Source organism: Ostrinia furnacalis, unplaced genomic scaffold (genome assembly GCF_004193835.3).
Source record: "Ostrinia furnacalis isolate ACB-3 unplaced genomic scaffold, ASM419383v2 OfSCF0519, whole genome shotgun sequence".
NCBI lineage: Eukaryota > Metazoa > Arthropoda > Insecta > Lepidoptera > Crambidae > Ostrinia > Ostrinia furnacalis.
In genome coordinates this window covers 77,309-103,692 of record NW_021130758.1, presented here as the reverse complement: position 1 = coordinate 103,692, position 26,384 = coordinate 77,309, and the positions used below count along the sequence as shown (strand labels likewise).

Here is a 26,384-nt window from a genome sequence, read left to right as displayed (position 1 = left end):
GGGGGGCTATCGCAGCATCAACATATCATCTGTGTCGTATATTGCAAGCGTTTTATTGGCGTATTTAGTGTCGTCTATAATTTTATTAGAAACGTAGAGATTAAGTCGCTCGAACGCTTATTTTGAAGTCGTTCAAGACAGAATTTAACAAGGTTATGCGAAGTAATCTAATACTCATGTATGCATTCCTTTAATTAAATATCTTAGCTTTTATTGTGTAATTTAAGGTGACGTGTGTATTGATCAGCTGTTATTGTTTTCAACTTGGTTTAAATGTTTCAAATGGGTTGAGTTAGCTTTTAAAGCTTGTGTTCAGTGTCGACCGTTGACCGGGGGAAACAAGACCAGCTTCACAAAGTTCTAAATGACGTTATTTGTATATAAATTCTTCTATTAAGAGTATTTCAGTTATTACAAAATTTTACGAAATGCATGCTGTATGCTTAGTAACATAACAACCACTAGATAAAAACACACTAGTGAGTCTTATAAAATATTAAAAAACATAACTAATCTGATTTTGCATTTGAAATTATAGTGTTATCATTTGTATTTAAGATTCTAAAGCCTTCCATTAACAAGTCGCTAGTCTACGACATCGTGCGCCAACATGTCATGCAACCTTTTTCATAAACCTCGATGTTGCCTCACGTCAATTCACGTGCAATGTCGTCTACTGCTGCGGCAAGTTTGTGGGAGATAAATACGGGGCTCTGGAGGCCAAAATGACCTTTCATTGGCAGTTCATATAAGGTCATATTTTTGGTTCAAATCAAAAACAGTAAAATCTAAAATTGCTGGTGACGAGGTGGTCTTGTCAGCCTTTCCCCATCTCGGTCGACTGCGATAATAAGTGATGTATAGAATACGTAACGTATATCCTAACACGTATGGCAATAAATACTAAATTCACGTTTTATTCATGTGTTAGTATTTAATTATTAGTACATATCTAGAGTGACCAACTCGCGCTTTAATATCGGTGGTGAGACAAGTCTGAACAATGTTTTGTCACTGTGCCACACAGTGTGACCCACCATACTATAAGTTCTGTTGACAAAGTTGTTTGCGTGTAATATTTGTTGAATGTCACGTTTCATCAGTTTATCCATCAGTTTGAATTACCTTTTTGCTTTGAGTACTTAATTTTTTATTATTGATTATTTTCGTTTTTAGTAGTTAGTATATTTTCCATGTCCTCAAACGCTTGGCGTCACGCTGCACCGCGTAGCACCCTCGCACCGCGCCTGTAAATATGACCCTCCGTACTAATATGGTAGTTCTGTCGCATATACCTATATCTCGTAGCGACCTTTATGACGCTTATACCTTATATATTAATAAACACTATGGATGTTTACCATATATTCTATTAATATAATGTCGTCAATAGCCGAAATAGCCATAAGTCATTATTTAAACTTATATAATCGGTGTACCAAAAAAAAAAACATTAAGAAAAACCAAAAAAAAGTAGATTGAAAACTTGATAACCCCTTAATATAAACTCCACTTTCGCTCAATATTATATTATATTATGTATTTAATCAAAATAAATATTAGTAATTTGTGTACAAATTACTAATATTTCGCTATCCCCTCATTTTAATTCATTATTTATTTCGTGACATTATGTATTTCAATTCATCATTTTTATTTATTTAATATTATGTGTAATATACTCATTCAATTTGCTTTGATTTGAATTTATTATGTATAATTTGACCACTAGTTTTATTGTTATTTGTATATCGTTATACACTCAGTGGTCACATCAGCGTGTATATTCGTCTGTATACACATAACTGTATTAAGTTAATTTGTAATTTGTTATGTTTCTTATTTGTTAAGCTATTAATGTTGTAATGAATATACTGTGTCCAATTATCTTATAAAATGTAAATGGCCAGCAGTTTAACGATTAACTCATATAAAATAGTCAGTTAAGCTATAATATCTAATGGTATAACGTAAACATTTCAGAATTTTAATACTTTACCGAATTAAGATTAATCTTCCTCAGTACTTGATGGTGTTAGTACGCGAACTAAGTATGTACCTACTGCAGTCTGTCACCACTACTCTGCGGCGGCGCCGTGCCGTGCTCACTGCGACCCATTATGATCCAACGGGCAAACGGATTGAGATTCAATTTACTTTTCTTATTGTGTGTACAACCGAGGTGTAAACCCTCGAGGTGTAAACTATCGAATGTATTTCGCTTATTCGTTAATATACTCGATGAATGTTGTCTTTCGTTTGGTTTGCTAGCGAACTAGCGGTGCGCACGGCGCCATCCCCCGCCGCATCTGTCTACTTATGTGTTTGAACGTGTATATATTATTCATTAATAATGTCATTGAAGGGCGCATCACGCCTCTCTTCTATGATGGCTGTAATAAATAATTAACCAAGACTGAAGAATAGGTATAGTGTAATATTTAAAGTATTAAAATGTAGTCACTATGTACTACCGACCATCACACGCTGTATTGTCTTGCGGGTCAGCTTCACCACGGCCCGACTTCTGCAAAATGTTCACGCCGTTTAGTTACGATTTAGTTGTAATTAGTTTTACGTTAGGTTGTTTATGTCAAACTATGGTTCGTAGGGACCCGATCAACTGTATTCTTGGTCGCTTGCTAGGGCGGCGGTGTCGCGAGAGCTGGCTGGTTGTTCGAGTGTTGGCTTACAATATTTCGTTGGTTCGGATGCGTCCGTTCCGTCGCGTCAGCTCTCCGAACCTTAGTCGTATCTAAGATACGTCACGTCAACGGGATGGATTCAAACTGGGGAAGCAGGGGTAATTCTTCCGTCTGTATTTTCTTGTACAATACTTTATAAGCTCCGTCGTAACGGAGAGAACATACGATTAATCGTAGACTTTTTCCGGGCCCACTCCTTTTCCCCATTGGGTGTCCGTGCCCACAGTGTCAATGAATTTAAATAATATTAGTTTTTAATTTAGTTCATAGGCATTATCCAAATTAAATTTAGTTTTTCAAAATATTTTCGTTCGTAAAATAAAATTTTAGTTTTTTTTTTCAATTGGATTCACGGTGCCCCACTGTGGGAACGGATATCTTTTTGGATCAACCGTGTTAACATAATAGCGGTAAATACAGCATGCAGGCTATACAAGTGCGGTGTAGTGCAACAGATGAGTTTGATGAAGATTGCATAATAGTTTGGTAATTTTGGTATAGAATACAGTGCTGCTACAAACTTAGTGCTTAGGCATGATTCTGGGAGTAAACGAATATCAATGGCCAGTACTAAAAACCGTGTCATTTTGTTAAGGATGTAAGATCGTACGTAAGCACCAAATTCGTAGTAGTACTGCTGATTTTGTGTAATACAGTAATACATTAAACGAGTGTGTAGTGACGCCCAGCAATAACTATTCAAGGAATTGGCGTAAGATGTGGTGGTGTAAATCTGGGTATTACTGTACTAACCAGATATCTGTTGCACTAGGGCATAGCCAAAACGTTATGCATATGTACGTAGTTTGTCGTATTTATTACTGTTCATGTTAAATTATGGGCCCTACAAAGGTGCGTCGGCGCATCGTAGCATTTTCTTGTAACAATACCTACTTGTCGTNGCTAGAACAACGTTACTCCAGCAGGAATCGTTTTTTTCGTTTTGTACCAAAACGACAGCACGCACTAATCTCTAACTCGGCGCACATTTACACCATGTTGGGAACTAATTATACGTTCTACTCATATCACTCTAGGAGCTACTTTCCAGCTGGAGTAACGTACACGTCGTGTACTAATCAAAGAAACCAACGCATGTACAATCGACTACGCAATTTAGCCGGAGCCACTACACGTATTTTGCTTAATTATTAAGTTTTGTATTCTAAACTAATGATTAAGGTGCTGTATTGTTCATTCATATTGTGTTAGGAATCATAATGCATTTTCAGTTCGATATTTTGCATCTAATTAATTTCTGGAATTTGTAATTTATTTTGTCTAAATTGTATATAGTTGTGTTGTATTATGTACCGTATGTGATTACATTATTGTTGTATTTGTATACTGCCATCTACGTGGCTCCATGTATCCAGAGCTGTACAGACATATTCTGATTCGTTTCCATAAAACGTTAGTGTAAGAATCCTCAAAGAAATGCTCGAATTTTATATTCTTCAGCCGCTCTCGTCTTCCGATTTTACTAAACTATTATTTTTGCGCATTCTAAAACGTAAACTTTGAGGTTTCTTCAGGGTGAAGGTTGGGAAAAGTATAATTATATACTCAAAGATAGAAAGAGACGGTCGAATCAAATGTTGATCGGATGTAGGGACGAATAAGAATATGTATGTTAGTTTTAGACCCAGAACTCGGCTGGTTAAATAAAGTCAGGTTGTTTCAGTAACACGTTAGTTTTCTTTGGGTTTATGAGCTCGAGGATTTGTGGTACACGAATGTTGTTACATTATTTTGTCACTCCCTTTTGCTTTTAATGTATGATTATTAATTAATAAATTCAATTGTTTTCAGTTTTTGTTTTTTTAAATTGGAGTAATAGCGGTAAATTGCTTTCCATTATTATAATTTTTAAACTAATTCATAATTCTAGCACTTATTTTCAATTATTGTTTTTAGCCAAATACTCTATTGCTCTGTAATGAGAACCACGAGGCAGTCCTTTTAAGTTCAACGCTTCAGAAACGTCAAGTTAGTGGCATCAATCAAAGATAATAGATAGTCCCACAATTTAAAAACATCAAGTGGCAAAAATCAAAAACTAACAACCCAGTATTAATAGTAGCGCCCTCCTGGCATAGCTGGTAGCGGTCCGTCGGTAACTGATCGGTAACCCTAAAATCCTGGGGGGCACCAGACCAGACCATTCTGGGGTGCTTTAGCCCCCAACCATATGGGGGGCAGGGGGGCTCGCCTATAAGCCATGCTACGCCGCCACTGGCTAGGAGTGCTGGGGTGGTTCAGTTTTTTGTTGGACATCTTATTTTCTTTCAACCAAATTATCACAGAAAAGTAATAGCGAAAGTGCTTTCATCTATTGGTTGTGATTTACATTAACCAAAATTGCAACTGGTGGTCGAAATTTGTCCTATCTACCACTCGTCCTTCTCCCTCCTCTACGATCTAGTTCTTACGTAAATCTGTAGATGTCACTAATTCCGAAAGCCAAATAACGACATCTGTTGAAATGAGAACGAACTGCTTCCTCCATGATACAAAGTATCATTTGACGTCTGATAGATGGCGCTTAAAAAGTTTTCAGAACCATGAAAACTAATAAACGTACGAATTCATAATTGAACAAAAAAAAAATATTTTTCAAAATGCATAAAGCAAATATTTTTGAGCGAAAAATATTAATGTATTTTTCATGTTTTGACTAACAATAGCGCCAATATTATGTTTATATTTTAGAAAGAAAACTGAAATCTAACGCGGGCGTACAAAACAACACCTATTTATTTGATACCTATCGGGGATGCAGGATAAGGTTAAATAAAACGCAAATATTTTCTCTATTTTGTATATTCATTCAGACAACGGTACACTGTGACAATAACGAACTTAAATATTACCGAATTCTGTTGAGACTGACTACAGCTATCAGATGGATAGACATTTAACATCTTTATGTTTTATCGGGTATTGTCATCTACATGCATTTAGATAATTACAGAAACACACCAATTTCGATAATATTGTACTTGACATAAACACTGATATTGCGTAACTAAATTGACTGGACAAACCGTCATCATCTAATTTGTATGTTATTTAATATCTTATTTTATGCGCGACAACTAACCTATCCCTTTAAAAAATGCAGTCGCGCAAAAGGTCTCCGACAGACATAAAACTCGAGAAATCATACAAATTATTTAGATAACGTTTGTCCATACAAACAACTACGCGATTAATTATGTAATATACGTCTGCTTACATTAACAGAAAATAAGTGTTTTAATGTCATACAATTACACATATACAGGAACACAGGGTACGGAAAATAAGACATACATCTTAACAACAATAAGAATCAGTAACATAATCATAATTAGGTAATTATTAACGATTAGTTGATTAGTTACTATAATTTACATGTGATGAACTAAACATTTCATGGAAACATGAATTTGGTTAAATCGTTATTGTTACCAGGGCGTAGGGTACATACATAGGGGGTACTCATAAGCAAGTGGGCAAAACAAATGAAAAACAATTACAAATCGTTAGACATCACAAAAATAAGTCTTCAAACTAAAATTGACCTACGCGATGGTAACAACAACGAACGTTCCGTTTTATTCAACAAATAAAACGAGTTTCAATGCTAATGATATGCAATTAAAAGTATATCCATAGAGCCATAAGCGACGGTATTATTATACCTTAGCTGATACCTACCGTACGGCTATGCGCTTAATCTTATTAACTAAACAGTCACTTGTCATTACACAGAATAATTAATACTTTTGAAAAAAGAAGATTATTTGGTACACGAGATGTCTTTCGAAGGTAGGTATCATAATTACATTTACTTTGAGCCCAACGCGGCGGTAAGACTTTACTCTACAAAAAATAAATAAATACGGTTTACAGTAACTATAAGGATATTTTGAGAAAAAAATATTGTTCTTATACACAATACAAACATTTTATCACATAGCAAAACTAAAGAGATACCTATGAAATTGTCATGCAGTAATAAACACAAGTGCGAGTCGCCAGTGATTCAAAAACTATAAAATCATAAATTAAAATCTATTACATAAATTATCAACCGAAACCGCCTCTGTAGGTGTATAGGTATAATACTACAAGTCCATTCCTTAACTATCACGAAAATAACATAGGTACTTAATTATGTAGTCCGAAATGTATATTCTTCGATACAATAAATTAATAATTAATTGTTTAATTATAACTACGAAATCCACGGTGTGATACAAAATGAACCGCACGTAATTCAGTTCAAACTTAATGGCACTTTGCACGTCGCATTGTAATGGATTTATTAGTCACTGGGAAAATAATAGATAATCAATTTTGACGCCGAATACACAGCTAACGCTTGCCTGTCAGGGTATAACCACATCGGCCAAATATATAATTTTATGTATATTTTTTCCTATATATAGTCATATGTATTTAATTTTTTATATAATAATTTTGAATTTTCATTATTCTAACGTTTTATAGTTAAGCACGCTCGACGGCGCGGGCGCGGGCGCGGGGCCCCGCGCGTGCCATCGTCGCCGCGCCCATCCCAACACTTACTGTGGTCAAAAATTTGGAAGGCACTTTCTACTTTTTTCAAAAATTTTAAATTTTAAATTACTTTTTTTGAACACATTAGCCTAGACTTATACAATAGAAAATATGCGTAGTAACATTTACCAAAATTACGCAATTCTTTCCGAAACGTATAGGCCAATATATAACTTTTTTTTAAATTTAATTTTCCTCACCCTATATTAACTTTAATTCCAAAAGGATAGCCAAATAGTTTCAACACTAGATCTGAATGCAAATGTTATTTTTTTTTTAATAATTTGGTCTTTTTTATACACTAATTCCAAACTTGAACCGAAACGGATAATCCAAATACCAAATAATAGTGAAGTATCAAGGCCACTTGGAGACTTATTTTAAAATCATTCGCGAGCGAGTTGCGACGACAGGGCTCCCCCGGGTCGCCGAGAAGGTCCGCCAACACTCTAATGGTATACCCTTGCGGCAAGAAGGCCGTCCTAACGAGAATTTCCTGCCGAAACTAGTAACGAAACAATCGGGAAGTTTAAAACAAATTTGTACAACACCTGCAGGCCGCAGCCCGGTGCCGTCGTAGTTACATCTATCTACGCCGAAGTATTCTAGCTACGGTAGTGGTTAGCAGACTCTCCAACGATGTACGTTCAATGCTTGGCGATTTTAGTGCTACTAAACCTATTATGGACCCGCCGGTTATCCCTCCAACATTAACTGAGGAAACTGAACTTTCCAAATGCAACTCGAATAGCTTACGGAAAATCAGAAGCTGCCATTAAACTTTTTTCCGGAAAAAAGTTGTTCAACTTTTTCGTCTGCTCCCGGTGGTATGATCTGAAGCTACGAATTATCTGAATAGTCATGAAGAGACAAGAAAATAGCATGCGAGGATGCACGTCCGTCCGACAAGAAGACAGTACTTATTTACAACATAGACACATAGGTTCAGGCGAGCCTAAATAAAAGACGATGAACATCCATTTAGTTTATAATATGTCCCTTATTACTAACACTGAATGAGATAATATAACTATACTTTGATGAATAATATAATCTAGTTTAGACACCGAACTAATATTTTGTTTACCGATAATCTAAATTTGATCAAGTGGTTACTGCATGAGGGCGCCGCAGCGCGTGCAAGCGGGCGTTAACGAGAGGGCGGGCGAGTCTCGATCTAAGTTAACCTAACATTTGGAACAATCACTACTGGCTAATGATACAATCTATATTACATTTGGCGACCACTAAGTCTACTCGTACGTGAACGCTGCCGGTCGTGAACTAGAGGCGTGGCGCGCAAGCAACATCCACTATTACCGCTAGTAGAGAAATTGACATCGATTTGACGACAAATAAAACGATAGACATCTATTTTAACATCTAGACTATCTTGTCTTACACGAATAATTTGCTGAATTACAATGAATAGGTATACCGAACAGTCTTTTGAATCGGGCCAAATGTTTTAATTTTGATATCCCTACGTTCACAGATGGATCTAAGATGTATAATATAAGCTTACATTATGTTTGACATGCTACGCGCCGGAGCGCCGGGCACGCCGCCGGCACGCCGCCGGCGCCGCCGGGCTCGCCGACGCCGGGCCCGCGCTCCGCGCCTACGCTTACGCTACTAACAAAATACTCCCACGTGCTCTCGGCACACATACATAAACGTCAATGTATACAAAAAATATAATAATTAAATTAAAAATATTCTTTTATAATCATACAAAACTGATAACTAAACAACAAGCATTTTATTGCACAGCGAGTCCACTTTAAATAATTAAATATGAATAAAATAATGCCAATAGAAATTATGATAATTAGGTAAATAAATACATTCATTCACCCGTCGTCCGCTGCCGGCTCAGAAGTAGCCGACGGAGTTGCGGTTGGGCACGAAGTAGGGGTAGGCGGGCATCGGCGGCGCGGGCGCGGCGAGCGGCGCGTGCGGCGCGTGGGCCAGCGCGTGCGGCGCGTGCGCGGGCACGCCGGGCGCCAGCGCCACGCCCGCGGCCTCGCTTCAGATGTTCTCGGCGCGCGCCTCCGCCGGCGGCGGCTCCATCTTCACCGGCACCGGCGACGACATCTCCTTGCCGTTCTTGGCCACCGACACCGGCGTCTTGGGCGGGCCCATCTCGGTCATCTCGGCGACGACGTCGCGCTCACCGTAGCGGCTGTCGGGGCGGGGGGAGGCGAAGGGGCGGAACGGGTCGGCGGGCTTCGGCGGCTCGAGAGCGTGGCCGGGCGGCGGCGGCGAGCAGAGCGGCGACTCCAGGCCGGCGGAGAGCGGCGACGGCAGCCGCGGCGACTGCAGCGGCAGCGGCGGCAGGCCCAGGTGCGGCGGGTGGTCGGGCGGGCGCTGCGCCGCCACCACCATGTTGCACATCTGACGGCGCAGCCCGTGCGCCACGGCGGCGACGGCGGCGGCGGCGGCGGCGTTCGGCGACACGCCGCCCTCGCGTCCGTTGCCGCACGCGACGTTGCCGTACGCGTTGGGCACGTTCATGCCGTCCTGAAACAGGTAACCGCCGAATACAATACCCGTGAGGACAGAAGTACGGTTAGATCACGAGTCGCCAGCCAAGGAGTCGCGGAGCAGGGGTGTTCGCAGAGCGATAGGAAGTCCCGATACTGACCGTGATCGAGGGGTAGGGGAGCACTTCCTCCTTGATGTGGTGCGAGGCGTGCGGCGCGTGCGTGTCGCGGAACACCACGGCGCGGATGACGCCGCGGATGTGCTCGTCGGGCCACACGCCCAGCAGGATGCGCTGCGGCCGCCCGCGCCCCTTCGGCCTCAAATCTGGAACGTCACACAATAGTAAAACGTGAACACACACACCATGGCAAACGGTTTTTGGGCAACTGAGCTAGATCGGCTAACGGCAAACTGAAGTCGAGCGACAGCCTGGACAGAATGGGTACAACAAATTCTAGGTTAGTGAGACCGTGAACTCCGTGAACTCCGTGAAACAAACCAGAATTATGAAGATACTGGATAGTGTTTGCCAAACTTTACTACAATCAATTCGGCAGCGTATTGGCAATCCCTTTCTCTATTCCCTTCATGGTCGTTGCTTCTATGCTTACCTGGCATCTTAATGTAAGAGCCAACGGGAGAGCCAAAGGTGATCCGCCGCAATGCAGAATTGAGCAAACTTTCCAAAAGCCAATCTAGCTCAATTAAAGTAAATCGTTACACTTACTTTCCACGTATACTTTGTTGTGGACAAAGAACAACACGCGACATCTCGTGTTACTTATTAATACAGTACTTGTGAGAAATAATAATTTTAATAAACATTCTTAAACGAAGCTGACTTAATCTGCCGATTAAGGGTTGTTGCACACTTATCATCTCAATATGGGATCAGGTACGGCTTGCCTTTCCCTCTTTAGCTCTTCAGGGTAGATTAAATCACCGTGTCCCGATCGAATCCCTTCACGGCATTTACGGCTGTGTCACGGTATAATTGTTTACTAATACATGAAGGTTATCTTCTGAATGAACTCTACGGGTAAGTATACTTAATTAATCAATATTTAATGTTGACCGATTTAGCTCGTAGAACCTCTAAATCAGAATCTGAAAGGTAATAAATAAAAGGTAAAGGTTTTTGGACGTCTTCCAATTTTCCAGACTTACCCAAAATTTGGCAAAGACGAATAAGTAAGATGGCATAACAAAGCGGGATTGATTCGGTCAGTTAACTATTGACAAAATACTAGGGTGCGCGTGCGCCGCGCAGGTGACCTAGTGACCGTCAAGAAAATTAATTAAATAAGAAACCATTAGACTAAGAGCTAGTGAACGCCAGACCTACGTCATTTTATGACGTAGTACGTTTATATTTATAATTTTGAAAAAGGTGATTTTATAATTTTCATCCCTAAAATTTTGAAAGTTTGGCACTTTGCCATTATTTTGTAAATTGTGTGAAAGATCTGACTGTTTGATGGACAAATGGATGGAAATGTACTAGGCGTAAATAGTTCTCTGTAATGGGTAGGTAGACTTAACAATCATCAGTCACCATAACCTCTAACACGAGGGTTGTGACCATTTTTGTGCCAAACCAGAAGAAGATTTACTTGATTGTTTTACATGCCTGTACCTGAATTTACTCGCATCGCGGCCAGAACACGGAATACCCTGAAAACTGAAGAGGCGAGTTTTTCCGTTGCCACCCCTTGTTGATAAGTGAACAAGCGCCCTTATGATTTAGGTTTGTACATAGTTATATTTAAGACGTAAAAACAAAATCATCAACTCAAAACGGGAAGAAATTAATAAAATATCCTAAATATTGGCTACCCTATTCACAACTTCACAACAATTAAGAATAATTATAAATTAAGTATCCGACTTTGTTGTAAATTCTATTGGCATTTACAACTTCAATTGTCCCATAATTACCCCAATTACATACATACAAAGAAAAAGTCAGACGCTAAATTAGTATTTAATAATTATTAATTTATTGTTTCTTGTTAGTAATTTTAAAGTATGGTAAGTAAATGCTATTTTAAAATGAGTCAAATAAACTACCGTGGCATTGTCGTGAATATAAACTAATTTTATAGTAACAAAATTAAATTGGTTTACATTCACGCACATTTAATACTAGCGGCCGCCCGCGACTTCGTACGCGTGAATCCCGTTTTTCCTGCTAATTCCCGTTCCCGTGGTAATTTCGGGAATTCCTTTCTTAGTGCACCTCTACGGTACCTAAGCTACGTCCCTTCCAAATTTCAAGTGCCTACGTTTAGCCGTTTAGGCTGTGCGTTGATCTGTCAGTCAGTCAGTCAGTTTCTCCTTTTATATATTTAGATTACTTACACCAGCCACACCGAAAGATCATAATAACAATAAATTAAAATTAACTTAAGTAAAAGTTCGCGAGGCAAACGTATTCGCTTTGCTTAAAAGTAACTTAATACTAAGTCCACATACTTAAGCATATTTTAAATAAGTTTAATTATGATGACAGTGTGAGGATCGTAGGTTTCTGGTCGTAAAATTAAATACTGCTATCATGGGCTGTGTTGAGATTACATAATTGAAGTAGCAATTTAATATTGGGCAATATTAACTTAAGTAACACTGTTACGAATAAAGTGTCATTTAATCGTAAACAATCAAATGGACACTATTTAAGTTGTGAGCCTAACTATGAAAACAAAGTAGTTTATTATTAAAATGGTATTGATTGCGTTTATTGGTATTGTCTTTCATGATTTATATACTTTTTAATGTGTCCGAAACACTTTTCATAGCATTTTTTCCACTCAGCTTGAGGCACCTCCAAAGCAAGGTTTTTGACCGCACCGACAGTTGCTTCTGGCTACCTAAATCGCTTTTAACACATTTAATTTTAATATATGGGTACCAAAAGAAGTGTTTAGATTCCAAGCAACAATTTTGTAGCGTTGGACCTGTTTATTTTATATTTTGAGTGTTCAAATAGTCAGTTGTTTGACGAGACGTGTAAAAGCTCACATTTTCGTCACGAATGGCGATTCGACTATGCTGGTCAGTTTCCCTTATTAATCTGAAGACTTTTGGAAAAACAGTGGCTGTTTACTATTAAGAATTAACCATTCTAAATTTTTCTAGTAACGTTTCTGTCATATAATCGGATATTACGGAAAAATAGGCGACCGTAAGTTTCAAAGTGTTCCGAGCGCATGGGACTTTTGTTGGAATTGGTTCATCTTAAAACACCTCCATAGTCGATAGCTGTTTATTTTCAGGATCATTATGCATAAATCCTTAATTCGTCAACTGTCACAATTTTAAAAACGGCTTGTAAAGCTTTTTAAACGTATTTATCAAACATTTCCAAGGACTATAACTACACAAGCGTCCTATTGAGCGTTTGAAAAATTTTGTGCATCCAGCGAGAAAAAAACGTATTAACCATTATAAGGTCATACAATATTTTATTACTGCTAGTGGAATTAATGCCTAGGATTATCTCAGTCCTACGATATATCACATGACAAGGTTTCTCTTCCAGTTTTCTGACAACGTCAATGTTTTCCGCCACTATTAGTCATTTTGGACGACTTTCGCAAAGTTCACTGGTGAGCCAATGACATACAATATAATACTTCTTAAATTAGCGTTTTACAATAGTAAAGGACAGATCTTTATCACCTAAAGTGAAATTTAGCTGACCGCTTCAGTTTTGTATTGAATAACCACGTCGAAAGTCATAATAAATCTTCGCGCGAAAATTTCCGCAAGTCAATTCCATGTTATTGTAGTCAGGATAATTTTCAATATAATGTTGATAATACAAAACGTGCTCAAATGATAAAAAGTTTTGAATAAGGTTGTAGTCAAAAATGTCAAACTTTTCATTAAAAGTATCAGATATTGTCTAACAACACGTTATGTTGTCGAGGCTCACAACTTAAATAGTGCCCTAGTACACTGGTCATCAAAAAAATCGACCCTCCCGCGACAAGCACTTTCAAAGGTATGCATCCCCACTTCCCACTAATATTGGCACCATTTAAAAGCCTAGTTCTAAACTTCATTTCATTAAAGGAAAGGTTTTTACCCCAAAAATGTGTCTGTAGAAGAATCCAGAGTCACTTCTTTAAAAAATAGGTAGTTACGCTTGAGCCAACTTTTATGGCTATAAAACTGTTAAGTTGGAATTAATCGCTATCCATCTGTTAAAGAGGACACGTGAGATGACTATTTGGTTTTATAACCATAAAAATTGGTCTAATTGATCCCAGAGGTGAGCCCAAAGTGAGGTCTTTTTTCAAGTCGTTTATGTTAATCGTTTATTAAGAAATTAAATGTGTTTTTCTTTAAGGATATTTATTGGGCTTTCAAATTATTATTATGTTATTTGTAACACCAATATTGTTGGGGCACCATGATTGTGTCAGTAGAAACGAGTTTTCCTGTAAAACGTAGGTATGTAGATTTTTGTGATGACCAGTATATGATATCCCAAATTTTAATGATAGATTAAATTATCTGATATAGGGGAGAGTTCGGTATATTGTACCGCCGGGTAAATTGTACCACCCTCATATCTCGTAAAGTATTTATTGAATGTCTGTAATTGCAACACTCAGCGATACACAACTAAAATCAATTAATATCGGCCATGTGGTTTTTGCCGTGACAACAAACACGTGTGTTTTATTTTGAAAAGTATTTTTTCATTGTTTTCAAGTAACTTTTGACAATACATGTTTAGTTTGTAATTTTGTTAAATTTAATCACAGGGTGTTTCTAATATATTATTTAGAAGCGTAAATTAGTGTGGATTACAATTATTTGAAACATTTTTCGGTATTTATAAGCTATATTTTTTACCGATTTTTTAAAAGCACTATCACCTAGTCGGCTAAATTGGACCACACCAAGTTGTATGGAACTTTACCAAAGGATTTTGAAATTTTTTTTAGTAAATCATATTTTGAAGTTATAATAGCGTAGTTATGTTTGACTAACAATAAATGAAAGCAAAAGACTGGCAAAGTAGATTAGGTACAAGTGTGCGTTACGATAATTGGAATTACAAAACTTGTACTCAAAATCGTGATAACGTGTAAAATAATATCGATTGTCTATGTTATTAACTACTGTTCCTTTTCGTTTCCTAATTTGTTAAGAATGTATCGTATAATATTTTGCCATAGTTTTTTTATAGGCTTGAAATTTATTGAAATTCAATTTAGTAACCCTGTGGTACAAATTATCCAACCGGTTGGGTAAATTGGACCGAAGCTCTGAACTCGTACTTTGTTGATTTGTGCTAAATATACAACAATCATGTTAATTAATACTTATGAAATAGTAAGTTGAATAATGTACCTTTTATTATATACCATGGACATTAGCAAAAACAAAAGAAAACTGTGTGTAAAATGGGATTGAAAAAAACTGGTCCAAATTAGCGGACTCTCCCTTATGTAGTGTACAGATTATTATAGTATTAGAAAACACAGCTAAGGTCTTCTAATAGTAAACTAATAGTCTTCCGGCAAGTCAGTTTAGGATACGATAGAATAAGAAGTCTTCAGTTGAAATTCATTATTATTATCTGTATATTTTCTTAGAAAATTCATGAAGTCAATCCAAACTAAGTATTCCAAAAAACTTCCCAATTTTAGAAAAAAATACAGATTACCTAAGTATAATTAGGTAGAGTTTTTAAAACAGCAGCAATGGCAAACTGTACTTGGTATCCTTTCACAACCTCGATCGAAGAGTTACACAACCAGAAACCTGCAACCCTATTGTAACCACAGAAGTAATTGTAACATACCTGCACCACCATCGGCGCTGGGCCCCAGCATGTTGTGGACGCGGTTGGCATACAGCACGAAGGTCGGGTACGGGATGTCGTACTTCCTAGCAGCCTGGGACAGCGAGAGTCCCTCTTTCAGCACAGAGAAGATGGCCTCGGCCATGGTCTCTGGGCGCCAGGACTTCAGCGGGCCGCGCTCGCGGAAACGCAGGTTGTGGACCAAACTCTGGTTGGTGTTCCAGCACTTCTGCCACATGGATTGCAGCTGGTATTGGTAGCTGTCTGCTGAAAAGAGAAACGACATGCATTAGTATTTTTGCTTGCAATCTCGGATGGAGTCAGCGGGGATATTCCCTAACGCTGCTTTAGTAATTTCGGGTCCATCTGTTGCTATCGCTCAAGAGCTCAAAGATTTGAGAGGGAGAGACAGTTCCAAAAACTTGAGACAAAGTTAAAAGCTCCACATTGGCAAAAGTATCAGATATTGATAAGCTTTGTTAGTAAACAAGGTTGCATCAACAAGGATACGTTTTGGAATTCACACGATAGTGATGTCCAAACGAAAGTTATGCAGAATGATGAACGAACGAACTAATGATGTCGAATAAATGATGGTGATCAACCGTTGCTTCAAACAAATGCTCACCATGTCTGATCTGTCCATTATGAACTGGGAAACGGAAAATTACTATATTGATGGCTCTCTGTAGAGTTCGTACCCATAAGAAGAAGAATACTCGGATTTGAACCGATTTACACTTTGTCATCCAGTAATGATCATGGGCGCTGATTAAAAATCAAAATTAAAGTTGGGTCGTGATAATTATTAAAAATCTAAGCGCCATGCAATGAAACATACACGTTTTATAATATTTTTTGCGAATATTCAATAATGTAGCAAATTAAGATGTTTATGAATAAAATTACACTACGCTCCCGAACATACACAGGCATTTAATATTAATATAAAATTAACGCTCGTTGAGCTGATGAGCTCGTTCTACATCAAGCTACTTGCATATTATTAAATAAAGTACATAATAAGTTCTTGCATGTTATTACTGATATCTGGTGCTTGACATAGGACGGTTTCACCACATTATGCATAAGTATAGACACAAACAAGCCAATATTATAAGATATAAATACTACATACTGACCTCCTGTAGCTACCTATTATAAAAACAGAAGAAAACATCAACATCATTAGCAAAATAAATGAACAACTTTTATTAAAGTTTTTTATTAAATAAATGTTCACAGTCTTACGCAAGTCACAAGTTTACGAATTAGTTTAAGTTAAAAAGTAATTAATTACAATATTAATGCTACATCAGACCCGTTCCCACTGATCGCATGTGAAATTTAAATTCCAAAATTAGGTCTTTAAAGATCCAGTTTCTGATTTCGCCGATCGCATAACAAAATGTCCCATCTTAACTGCTGACTTAGGAACTAACAGCGTGTTTTATATGTTGTTAAGAATCGGCAAGTATCAGAAATGGGTACTAATGCGAAAAAAGCTTATAAAATTATGGTTTGATGAACTCTTATCCGAAAAATGGGAACGGTATTATTAAGTATCTTATTCTTAATTGTAACTTACATTATAACAACATTTTAACTTAATCGATATGGCAGTTCAATTACAAAAATGTAGGCATTTATAAAAATAGTTCTATCTTATAGGTATTTAATACAATAAACTTTTAAAGATTGTTATATTCTTATGACTTAATATTGTTCAAATACTTAGTGATGCATTAAAAATAATTAGTGATGTGTATCGATATGAAAATATGTATTTCCAGGCACTTTTTTTTATAACAGTGGTACATAGACATATGAAGTGAATGCACCCTGTACCTACACAAGCTTTTAAGCTTAGTTTGAAAGAAGTAAATATTGTGACTGCTAAGATATTGCTAGAATCGCATACAGTGATGTGTTTAAATTAATCTATGATGCATGAGTTTGCCCAAGATACGTGTACTCACTCTTGCACTGATAGCCTTTGAGTTGTATAAATTCGGGAGCACAGAACGCTTTCAGATTGGCACTCCTTGATTGGAATAATACTAAAGGGTGCAAACTTGCTAACTTTATGGTATGGGCAGCCAAACATTTGCTAAGACTAGTTTCAGAGAAACGAGAAGATGGTTCTGTGGTACGCCCCCGATGTGTCTTGCCCCGTGGTGGACGCTCCTGTGTTACCATAAGTTTACGTTAGGTGTGCTCGCTAGCGACTAGTTAAAAAAATGACATTATCGCACACTTGGTGCAATAACGTCAGAAATACGAAAAAACATTTATTGCACTTGTGACGTTATTTTGGTGCAATAACGTCAGAAATACGAAAAAACATTTATTGTACCTGTGACGTTATTGTACCAAGCGTGCGTTATATGAATGACAAATTGTACAGCGCCCCTAGCGGCTACTTTCAAGAACTAAAATCTTCATAGATTTTTTGACGCAGTCACTACCGAGCACAGCTAACGTAAACTCATGGTAAGCACACTGATTTGAATTGAGTTATAATAGCTGATCGTCGAAATAAAAGTAATTTGTACCAGATACCACTGAAATGAAATCGGGTCCGTCCACCACGGGGGCCAGACACATCGGGACACAGGAATATGTGCAGTAATGCTAAACGGTCTTGTAATATTACTGAACATGTAAGTAATGATATTATTTAGCATTTTATACTTGTGTCGCTCGCGTTCTGGCATCGAAAGTTCTGGTTTTTGCATTACCATTATCTATGTTAAATATTTAAATGTGAAAAGGCAGAGTATTTATGATAATAAGCAATTACCATACTATACAGGCAACGGTAAGTATTACGGAATCTAGCTGTCACATCCGAATGATAACGAACATTTTAAGTTGAAATTATGTGGTTACAATGAAAACTTCTTATCATAAATGAAAATGTTTGTGATAAGAACTCAAATTAGTATATGCCAATGAATGAAGAGTCGCAAATGAATTAGACATGAAGTAGAGCCCATAAGTAAAGAAATAGACACATAATTAAAATGTCAGTCATAAGTTATTTCTAACTGGACATTGTAAGGGCTGATACGGCGTTTAAAATATTCTGAAGACAAGCTTAATTTCCGAACAGTCAAGAGTTTATACTAAAATGAACTTTCCCGTTCACTCGTCTATTGTAGACCTCCAAATTAATTCCAACTATCGGAGAGCTATTTTAGTAGTTTCTATCTTGAGCTGTACGAGACAAAAGTATTAAAAATAAACAAAACGAAATGAATATTCCTAAAACAAAATAATGACAACCCTGCACTGTCATTTGCGTTTGCGCATAACATACATAGTTCTACATTTCAAACACCTTTCGACTTTTTATCATTTATGATAATATTATAAACGTACTTAGTGTGAAGACGGAGCGTGTACGCGATGCATATGATTGTACCTTATAAGGAGTTTTTGCGTTCTTACAATGTTATAACTCGCATGCTATATCGCCACAATGTGGCTAGACCTGAATGCTTTTTTATTTAATTAATTAGCCACTTGAAGTAGGTATATATTGACACCAATTATAGACGTCGAGAGGCAGCAATTTCCCTTATTAAAGTATTCGTAACAGAGCTGCCCAAGGTTTTTGTGCGTTATAGCAGGTGCCCTAAGTGTTTACAAAAGAACAAAATGCGTAGTGTTGCATTGAATTTATAACGATAAGATAGCTAATTACACAGTTTTCGTTTTAAAGAGAGCCCCAGGCAAACGGCGGACATGAGGGAGGCGTCTTGTTTTTATTATGTCACTAGCTTTTGCCCGCGGCTTCACCCGCGTGAAATTTCGTTTGTCACAGATCGTCATAAATTATAGCCTATATGTTATTCTGGGTTATAAACAATAACCAAAATCCGTTCAGTAGTTTTCGCGTGAAAGAGTAACATCAAACAACAAACATCCAAAGAAACATCCAAACTTTCGCATTTGTAATATTAGTAGGATTGAACAGGAGCCTGTGTGCAAACTGTACAAAACGTACAGTCGTCTGGTCAAATTATCTCAACGTTGAGATATTGCCTAATCGATTTTGAACTTTGTAACTTTAAGTAATAGTTCAAAATTAACTGCTATTTATTATTTCATTGCAAGTTCTTGTGCTGGTCAAAACGTAGGTATAAGATCAACCCTCTCTGTGTTTAGAGATTTTTTTGGCAGATGCATTGTGTTCTATAACAAATTATAATTCGCGAACGAGTTTCATTGTTGATATTAAGTACGTCATATTGCGATAAAAAAATTGCGATAAAAACAAATACTTAATTATTTTAATTTATGATTAAATTCCAAACGAAGTTGATCAGAGCTAATACCTAATACCCACTATTATTCAATAGGGCACGTTTACATATTAATAAAAATAACACTGTATATTCTAAAAGGAATATAAATTTAATACCGAACAACGGTTTTGCATAAGAAAATAATTACTGGAGCTGATATCTAAAGAATCAATCAACACAAAGATAAAGAATTTTAATTACATTTGAGTGCCATAAATATCAGTGTTTCATGTAGAAATATTGCGTTGAATAATTTGTCCATTACATTAATGACGTTTTAATGCAAACAAGAAAATTCAACTTGTACCAACTTTGTATTCTAGGCCTGTACAGAGTCCAGTACTTAATGAAATGAAGCAGTTTTCAAGTAAAGTAATACGTGATATACAATTTTATTTTATACAGGGTGGTAGGTTTTTATCCAAAATAATATATTAATTACTCATCATTTTATAAGAGGAATGATATAAGTACTCAAGTAATGAATTGTTACGATTTAATATTTACAAAATTTAAGGTGGAAGGCGCGATTTTTTTTTGAGTTGACACACTTTTTCCTTCCGCTTAATAGTCCTTTATGTCAGTCCGTCTTCGTCAGCGGAATGACATATTATACATCTTAGTTTAACTGACTGATGCTGATATAAACATACTACCTTATTAATACTTTCAGAATTGCCAACCATTGTTAGCACTGACATTTTTCTAAAAAGACTTCTTTCTACAAAACATGGGGTCAAATGCCACCCCGGTGACGAAGGAGGGGTGACATACTTATATTTAATATACGTTTGTGCGTCAATCACTAATGAATAACAATTTGTGATTTAGCTCGATTGTCGCAAATTATACAAACATCAAACCGCAACCGTTAACAGCGTACTATATTTTATTCATCGCGTGACCGAAACCGCGGGCGTCTGCTAGTGTCGCTTATTTATGCAGTAGGCTGCTCCTGTCTAATGTGAGTCCTGAGTAATGGCGGAATAAAGACAAAAGATACGGTCTAAAGTCCATTGAGCTTTCTTTTTTGCGCCGTACTTAGTAATATACCTAATTTTAATAATAAATCGATATTTTTTGCTTTAAAAATCGGCTGAAAAATCGCCGCAAAGGCTACCATGCAATTACTAAGTGAAATCTAAATGTCAGTCGTTCGGTAGTCGCCTCACGAGATAATTCGTTTAAGGACGGGAATTAAGTACATTTAAAACACGATACAACCTCAATAAGATCGCTATTTTATACTCTGAAGTTTAATGAAATTGTGAGTATATCTTGTCAACTGGTCATCAGATAGTATTATAAAAATGGAAACACTTTAGTCTTCGATGATTATGACTAGTAAAAGGCTCTATAGCTCAATTCAATAAATTGGAAATGAGACTCTTTCAGCTCTAGGGTGCTTGATTTTATTCTCTGGTGTGATATCCTATGAAAAATCGAGGAAAATTTTATATGATTCCATTGAAAGCAAGTTATTCATCGCTCCAATTTAGCCATGTCAGACGCTGATGGCGGCTTAAATCTGACACCAAATGTTGTACAGTCGAGAACTGAAGACTCAACATTTCTGTTGCAAACAGCTTTTACAACTTTATTTTATACAGGTTGGTAGATTACTATACACAATTTTAAAATTGTATTCTATTCTGTTATCAAAGGTACTATAGATCTGCCGGTGCACATCTTGTTATTAAAACAAATAAGTAATTGAAAGTGGATTACTAATTTGGCATAGGTTAACAGCAAATTTATCTACAAAGACTATCTCTACAATAAATAATAATAAATTGTACTATATTTAAATGGACGGAACTTACAAGATACCAGTAGGTTCATGTAAGCAAGTTCAATAATTATTGTGATAAAGTGTTCCATGCCCTTTTTTGTAATCGAAATGTTTAAATGCCGCTTTTGTGTATAAACCATCGTATCGATGTTCCATAATTGAGGAAATCGATTTATCAAAGAACCGTGTATGAATCATAAAAAATTGCGACATGATACTCTTATGATATTAAAAAGTAACATTGTATGAAGTTTACTACTTTCGTCCTGTCTATAATATTTAAGGCAATTAACACTTTTTATTGTTTTTGTAATAACAAGTTTATTCGTGAAGGAAATACGAACTTATCTGGTGGTGATTTTTAAAGCAAATCATACTGCTTACAGCCTCAAATATGCCAAGAACACTGCAAAAAGGAATACAAAAATAAAGAGATAATTTTCTTATACTTAAAAATGCCACCACGCACGCCGAAAAAGTGAGTCAACTAGAAAATGTGCCAGTTATTTAAAAAAAAAAAAAACATAAACTTTTGAAATTAACGCTAGCTTTTGAAAATATTACTTCAACCTCTTTCGTTTTTTTTCTTATAGCCATAGGGCTTAGTGTGAGTTTACATCAAAGGTCTTCACTAGCGACTGCGAAAAAAAATGACATTAAATCGCACCTTCGGTAGAACAAGGGCACAATTGCACAATATTCCTGTAAAGTGGTCCTTACAGGAATATGGTCTAGCTCTGATAATATTCCTGTAAAGTGGTCCTTACAGGAATATTATCAGAGCTAGACCATATTCAATCCAATAAAAATCTTAAAATAGCTCTCCTGTAAAATTGCAAAAAGTGCAATTGTGCCCTTGTTCTACCGAAGGTGCGAAATGTGTGACAGATTGTACAGTGTCCCTAGCGGATACTTTCAGTTTTGTTTGATGTAAACTCACACTAAGATCACATAATTTGGGAACAAGCTTAAAGTTTATTAAAATTAAGCTAAAAGTAGCATCTACGAGTGCAATAATGTCGATAGTGGGGCATCAAGTTTTCTAGTCGATCAAACAAAATGTTCGCCTGATTTTCTCTCCGGCTGTCGCTATGGGTCCCATAATAGAGTTAACACCTCGTAAAATCATGTCCTATGTTCCACCAGACATGGTGTATTAGATCACTTTTCGAGCAGAATTCCTAACAGTTAACGTAACTCCAAAAGTAATCCAAAAATTTGCATTAAAACACTAAAATTCACACTTATATTTCATTATAACGATATGTACCTGATTGTACCTATCTATCACAATAGCTTTAAGGCACCTCGACCTTCCGTACTTATATCCGTAATAATTACTATTGATTTTATTCTAATTAAGTACCAAGCCATATTCGTCGTTAAAGTATTTATTAAAATTTTAGCAAGAGTTCAGTTTTGTTCAGTCTTTTCCTCTTTTGAGTGGAAAACTTATTAAAACGTTAACAGCGGAACATTGCGCATGTCTACAATATTTATCGTTCCTCGTAACTTAATACGAGAGGAAGAATTTATTGTATCTAAAGAGCATGTGCGACCTTTTTTGTGACGTTATATTCTCCCAATTTCACATGTTCTAACATACATTCAACAGTATTTAATTCATTCAGTACATTTATTACATCACTAACAATTTTAAATCTAAGTACCTAATACTAATATAGAAAATGTACATGTACATTAATAAACTTACAAAAATACGAAACCACGTCGTCACCGTATAAATGCAATAAGAAATATTAATTATCTAATTTTACTATCCAAACTCTTTTTCACTAATTGGATAATATCGCCGTGAAACACATTTACTTAATAAATAATTCAATGTGATTTCATTTTAAAAGGGAATTATAAAAATCAATGATGAAGGGTCGTACATTTTTTATGTATCGGAGTCTATACACATGGCACTAATTAAATGGATTATTAACAATGGTTTATAAAAACGAATAGAGTATTAAATCCTGTCATTATAAGACTATAATTGACTTTATTACTTTATTCTTTGAAACAAGGATGTTATTAAAATAGGGCACAGGTTGGCTCCCTTGCGGCAGTCCGTGAATATTATTATATTGAAGGCAATGGCTTTACTTGAGTTAGTTTGATAAATTCGTGTTAAGATTCATCATCTGTAGGATGTTCAGCTTTAAATTTTGCATTTTTGCTTTTACCGGCGCCTTCGTAGTAAAGCGACACTATCGAATGCTTCTTACAGAACGCCCACCACCACCTGAACCCTGTTAGACCTACAAATGCGAAATTGGGATCTCTATTTTTTCTTAATTTCTCTACAAATGTTAAGACCTCTGCCAATGACTTTTTGGTTCTTCTATTATATGGGGAAACACTAGTTTCACAGCAAAAATCTAGCACTGCTCTTTCTTCACTTGTTAGTAGGTCTGCGTCGTCTAAGACGGCCATTCTTTTAGATTTTCCTAATATATTATCGTACAACGTTCCCTTAGGTATGCCGAAATGCGTCGATGCTTGCGTGAACCTCATCCGTTGGGTGACCACTGCTTGAATCGCTTCTTGAAGTTGGCTTTGTGTCCACGTTGGTGCTTTCAACTTCAGTGCATGACCGTGGAATTCTATAGATAAAATTAACAACACTAACGTAAAGTACTTATACTACAAAGCTCGCGCATTGTGTGATGCAATATATACTTTGTAACTCTTCATTAGCGTGGCAGGAAGATGAAAATTAAAAGAAAAATAGGTTTGAGACTGATTATTATTGAAAGAAGTTTTGGTCATTGCGATTATTTCAATCGACAGCACATCAGACTACACATTTTTATGGAAAAATGACACCTATTATAACTACATAAGATGTTTCAGTGCAGCTTGATGTGCTTTCGTCTGTACCCCATCATTCAGCCATAGATACTTTCGTATCTGCCGTTACGTTACGCGCCGGCTTATTTCCTCGCAATGCGTTTCCCACGACATAATCAGCTCGACTAGCATACCTACTTATCATTGAATATGAATAATACGTAGATATTGCATCACTATAGCCCTTAGACGAGATGCTTTCGTATATCGTTAAAGTCAATAGAATCGCGATGTAGTTAATTTAAATCGTTTAGTTGCCAACTTTTTCAGAACTACTCGACTACTAGGAATCATCCAATTGACTTGATAATTTAAAGCAAAATCAGAAATATTACTCTTAATAATTTGGAAGAAAGCACAGTAATGTCGGGTTGTGAAAATGATCAAACGAAAAATATGTGGCGTTGGAATCCTCCATTAAAAAGTTCCTTAAAAGAAAGCAATAGATGATTGTAGAAACTACAATTGATAAAATCCATTTTATTATTGATTGCTCTCTGCTATGAATCAGTCATGTCCAATAAATTGTCTACTTAAAAATTCAACACGAATGCCAAAATTTCATATATTGAAATTAAAATTCCACGTTCATTAACATTGAAATAGAAATGTCACGTGACTTCGCGCAGTCTATAACGATAAGAGAAGAGTCACACATCGTCGGCATCTCGTCTAAGCCATCGGTACGGTAGTATAACCATGCACACATCCACATACAATGTTATAGCGCGGTATCAAACAATGTGAAATTTCACATGACGCAACACATACTGACATTCTACAGGTGTTTTAGTATATTTATTGTTGCAATGCTAAACGTGAGACAGTCTTTTGTAGCTTATTGCGAAAATCTAATTTTCAATACTGCATTTAGCGATGTAGTATATTAAGGCAACTGCAATGCGGGGAAACGTGGGAAGGTTATTATTATCCTATGGCATGTAACAATATAAACGTTAAGTGGAAAATTTGATTGTAATGAGATAAAAAATAAAGTTATCAAAATTGAGACAACTCTTGGTGCACTGGAATAAAGGCGCGTTTGCAACGGACAAACGGACCAATAACAATAACTTAAAGCCCAATAGAGTTTTAAAACTGCTGCTTAGGTACTTTAAAGTACAGGGAAAATTATAACCTATTGAAAAACGTAAGACAAATAATAAAGGTTACATCAAAAAGTCCAGGTTCTTCGTGAAAATATTTTAATACACTATAATTAGGTCTTCCTACGACTTTAATAAAGTTAAGAGCCATCTTGATCGACTTTCCTATAAAGCAATAAACCATCTATAAGGAAGAAAAAAAATGCCAGTAGAATGTCGTCAATATACGTAACGTCAATGTGATTAATTTAAGCGGTGATTTAAAAAAAAAAGGTGCACGAATAATGAGAACACGAGGAGGAACCTCATCAACTGACCTGCAATAGAAGAGGTGGATGCGCCCAGCCAAGCATGAGAATTCTCCAGAAGCTTTGCCTGTAACAAGAAGAAATGGAATTTGTTAATAATCGTAACCTATATCTATAAATAATTCAAGAACAATGGTTACATCGTGAACTGATTTTTGGTAAGTAGTTGATATACATTTGTTTTTAGTGATGTATGCTTATAAAATGAAAAAGATATGAGTAAGTCTCCGAAACAGCTTATAAATTATGGATTACTCCAACTACCACACACTTCCTAGCCCAAACTAAGCAGAGCCCATTCTGTGGCGATTAAACAAAGGATAAACATACATTACACATAATAAACGGTCATGACTCAAGCACAAATGCTCGTGCTCATCACATAAACATTTACCCCTTGCTGGATTTGAACCCACAACTGTTA

General features: G+C 36.5%; 1 protein-coding gene across 3 annotated transcripts; it reads right to left on the bottom strand.

Annotated features, from left to right (window-relative positions):
* Positions 1-5,535: 5,535 nt before the first annotated feature.
* LOC114366040 (protein bric-a-brac 1-like) lies at positions 5,536-26,023 on the bottom strand. Of its 3 annotated transcripts, none has more exons than XM_028322798.1 (4): positions 25,970-26,023; positions 15,580-15,843; positions 9,919-10,082; positions 5,536-9,794 (listed from the first exon to the last, which is right to left on the bottom strand). In XM_028322798.1, the coding sequence occupies exons 2-4, from the start codon at positions 15,815-15,817 to the stop codon at positions 9,303-9,305; spliced, it is 894 nt and encodes a 297-aa protein (XP_028178599.1). In that variant the 5' UTR covers positions 15,818-15,843; positions 25,970-26,023; the 3' UTR covers positions 5,536-9,302. The 3 variants fall into 3 exon arrangements, with proteins under 3 accessions (XP_028178599.1, XP_028178598.1, XP_028178597.1); XM_028322797.1 differs by having other exon boundaries at positions 15,580-15,846; positions 25,970-26,022; XM_028322796.1 differs by lacking the exon at positions 25,970-26,023 and having other exon boundaries at positions 15,580-16,715.
* Positions 26,024-26,384: the final 361 nt, after the last annotated feature.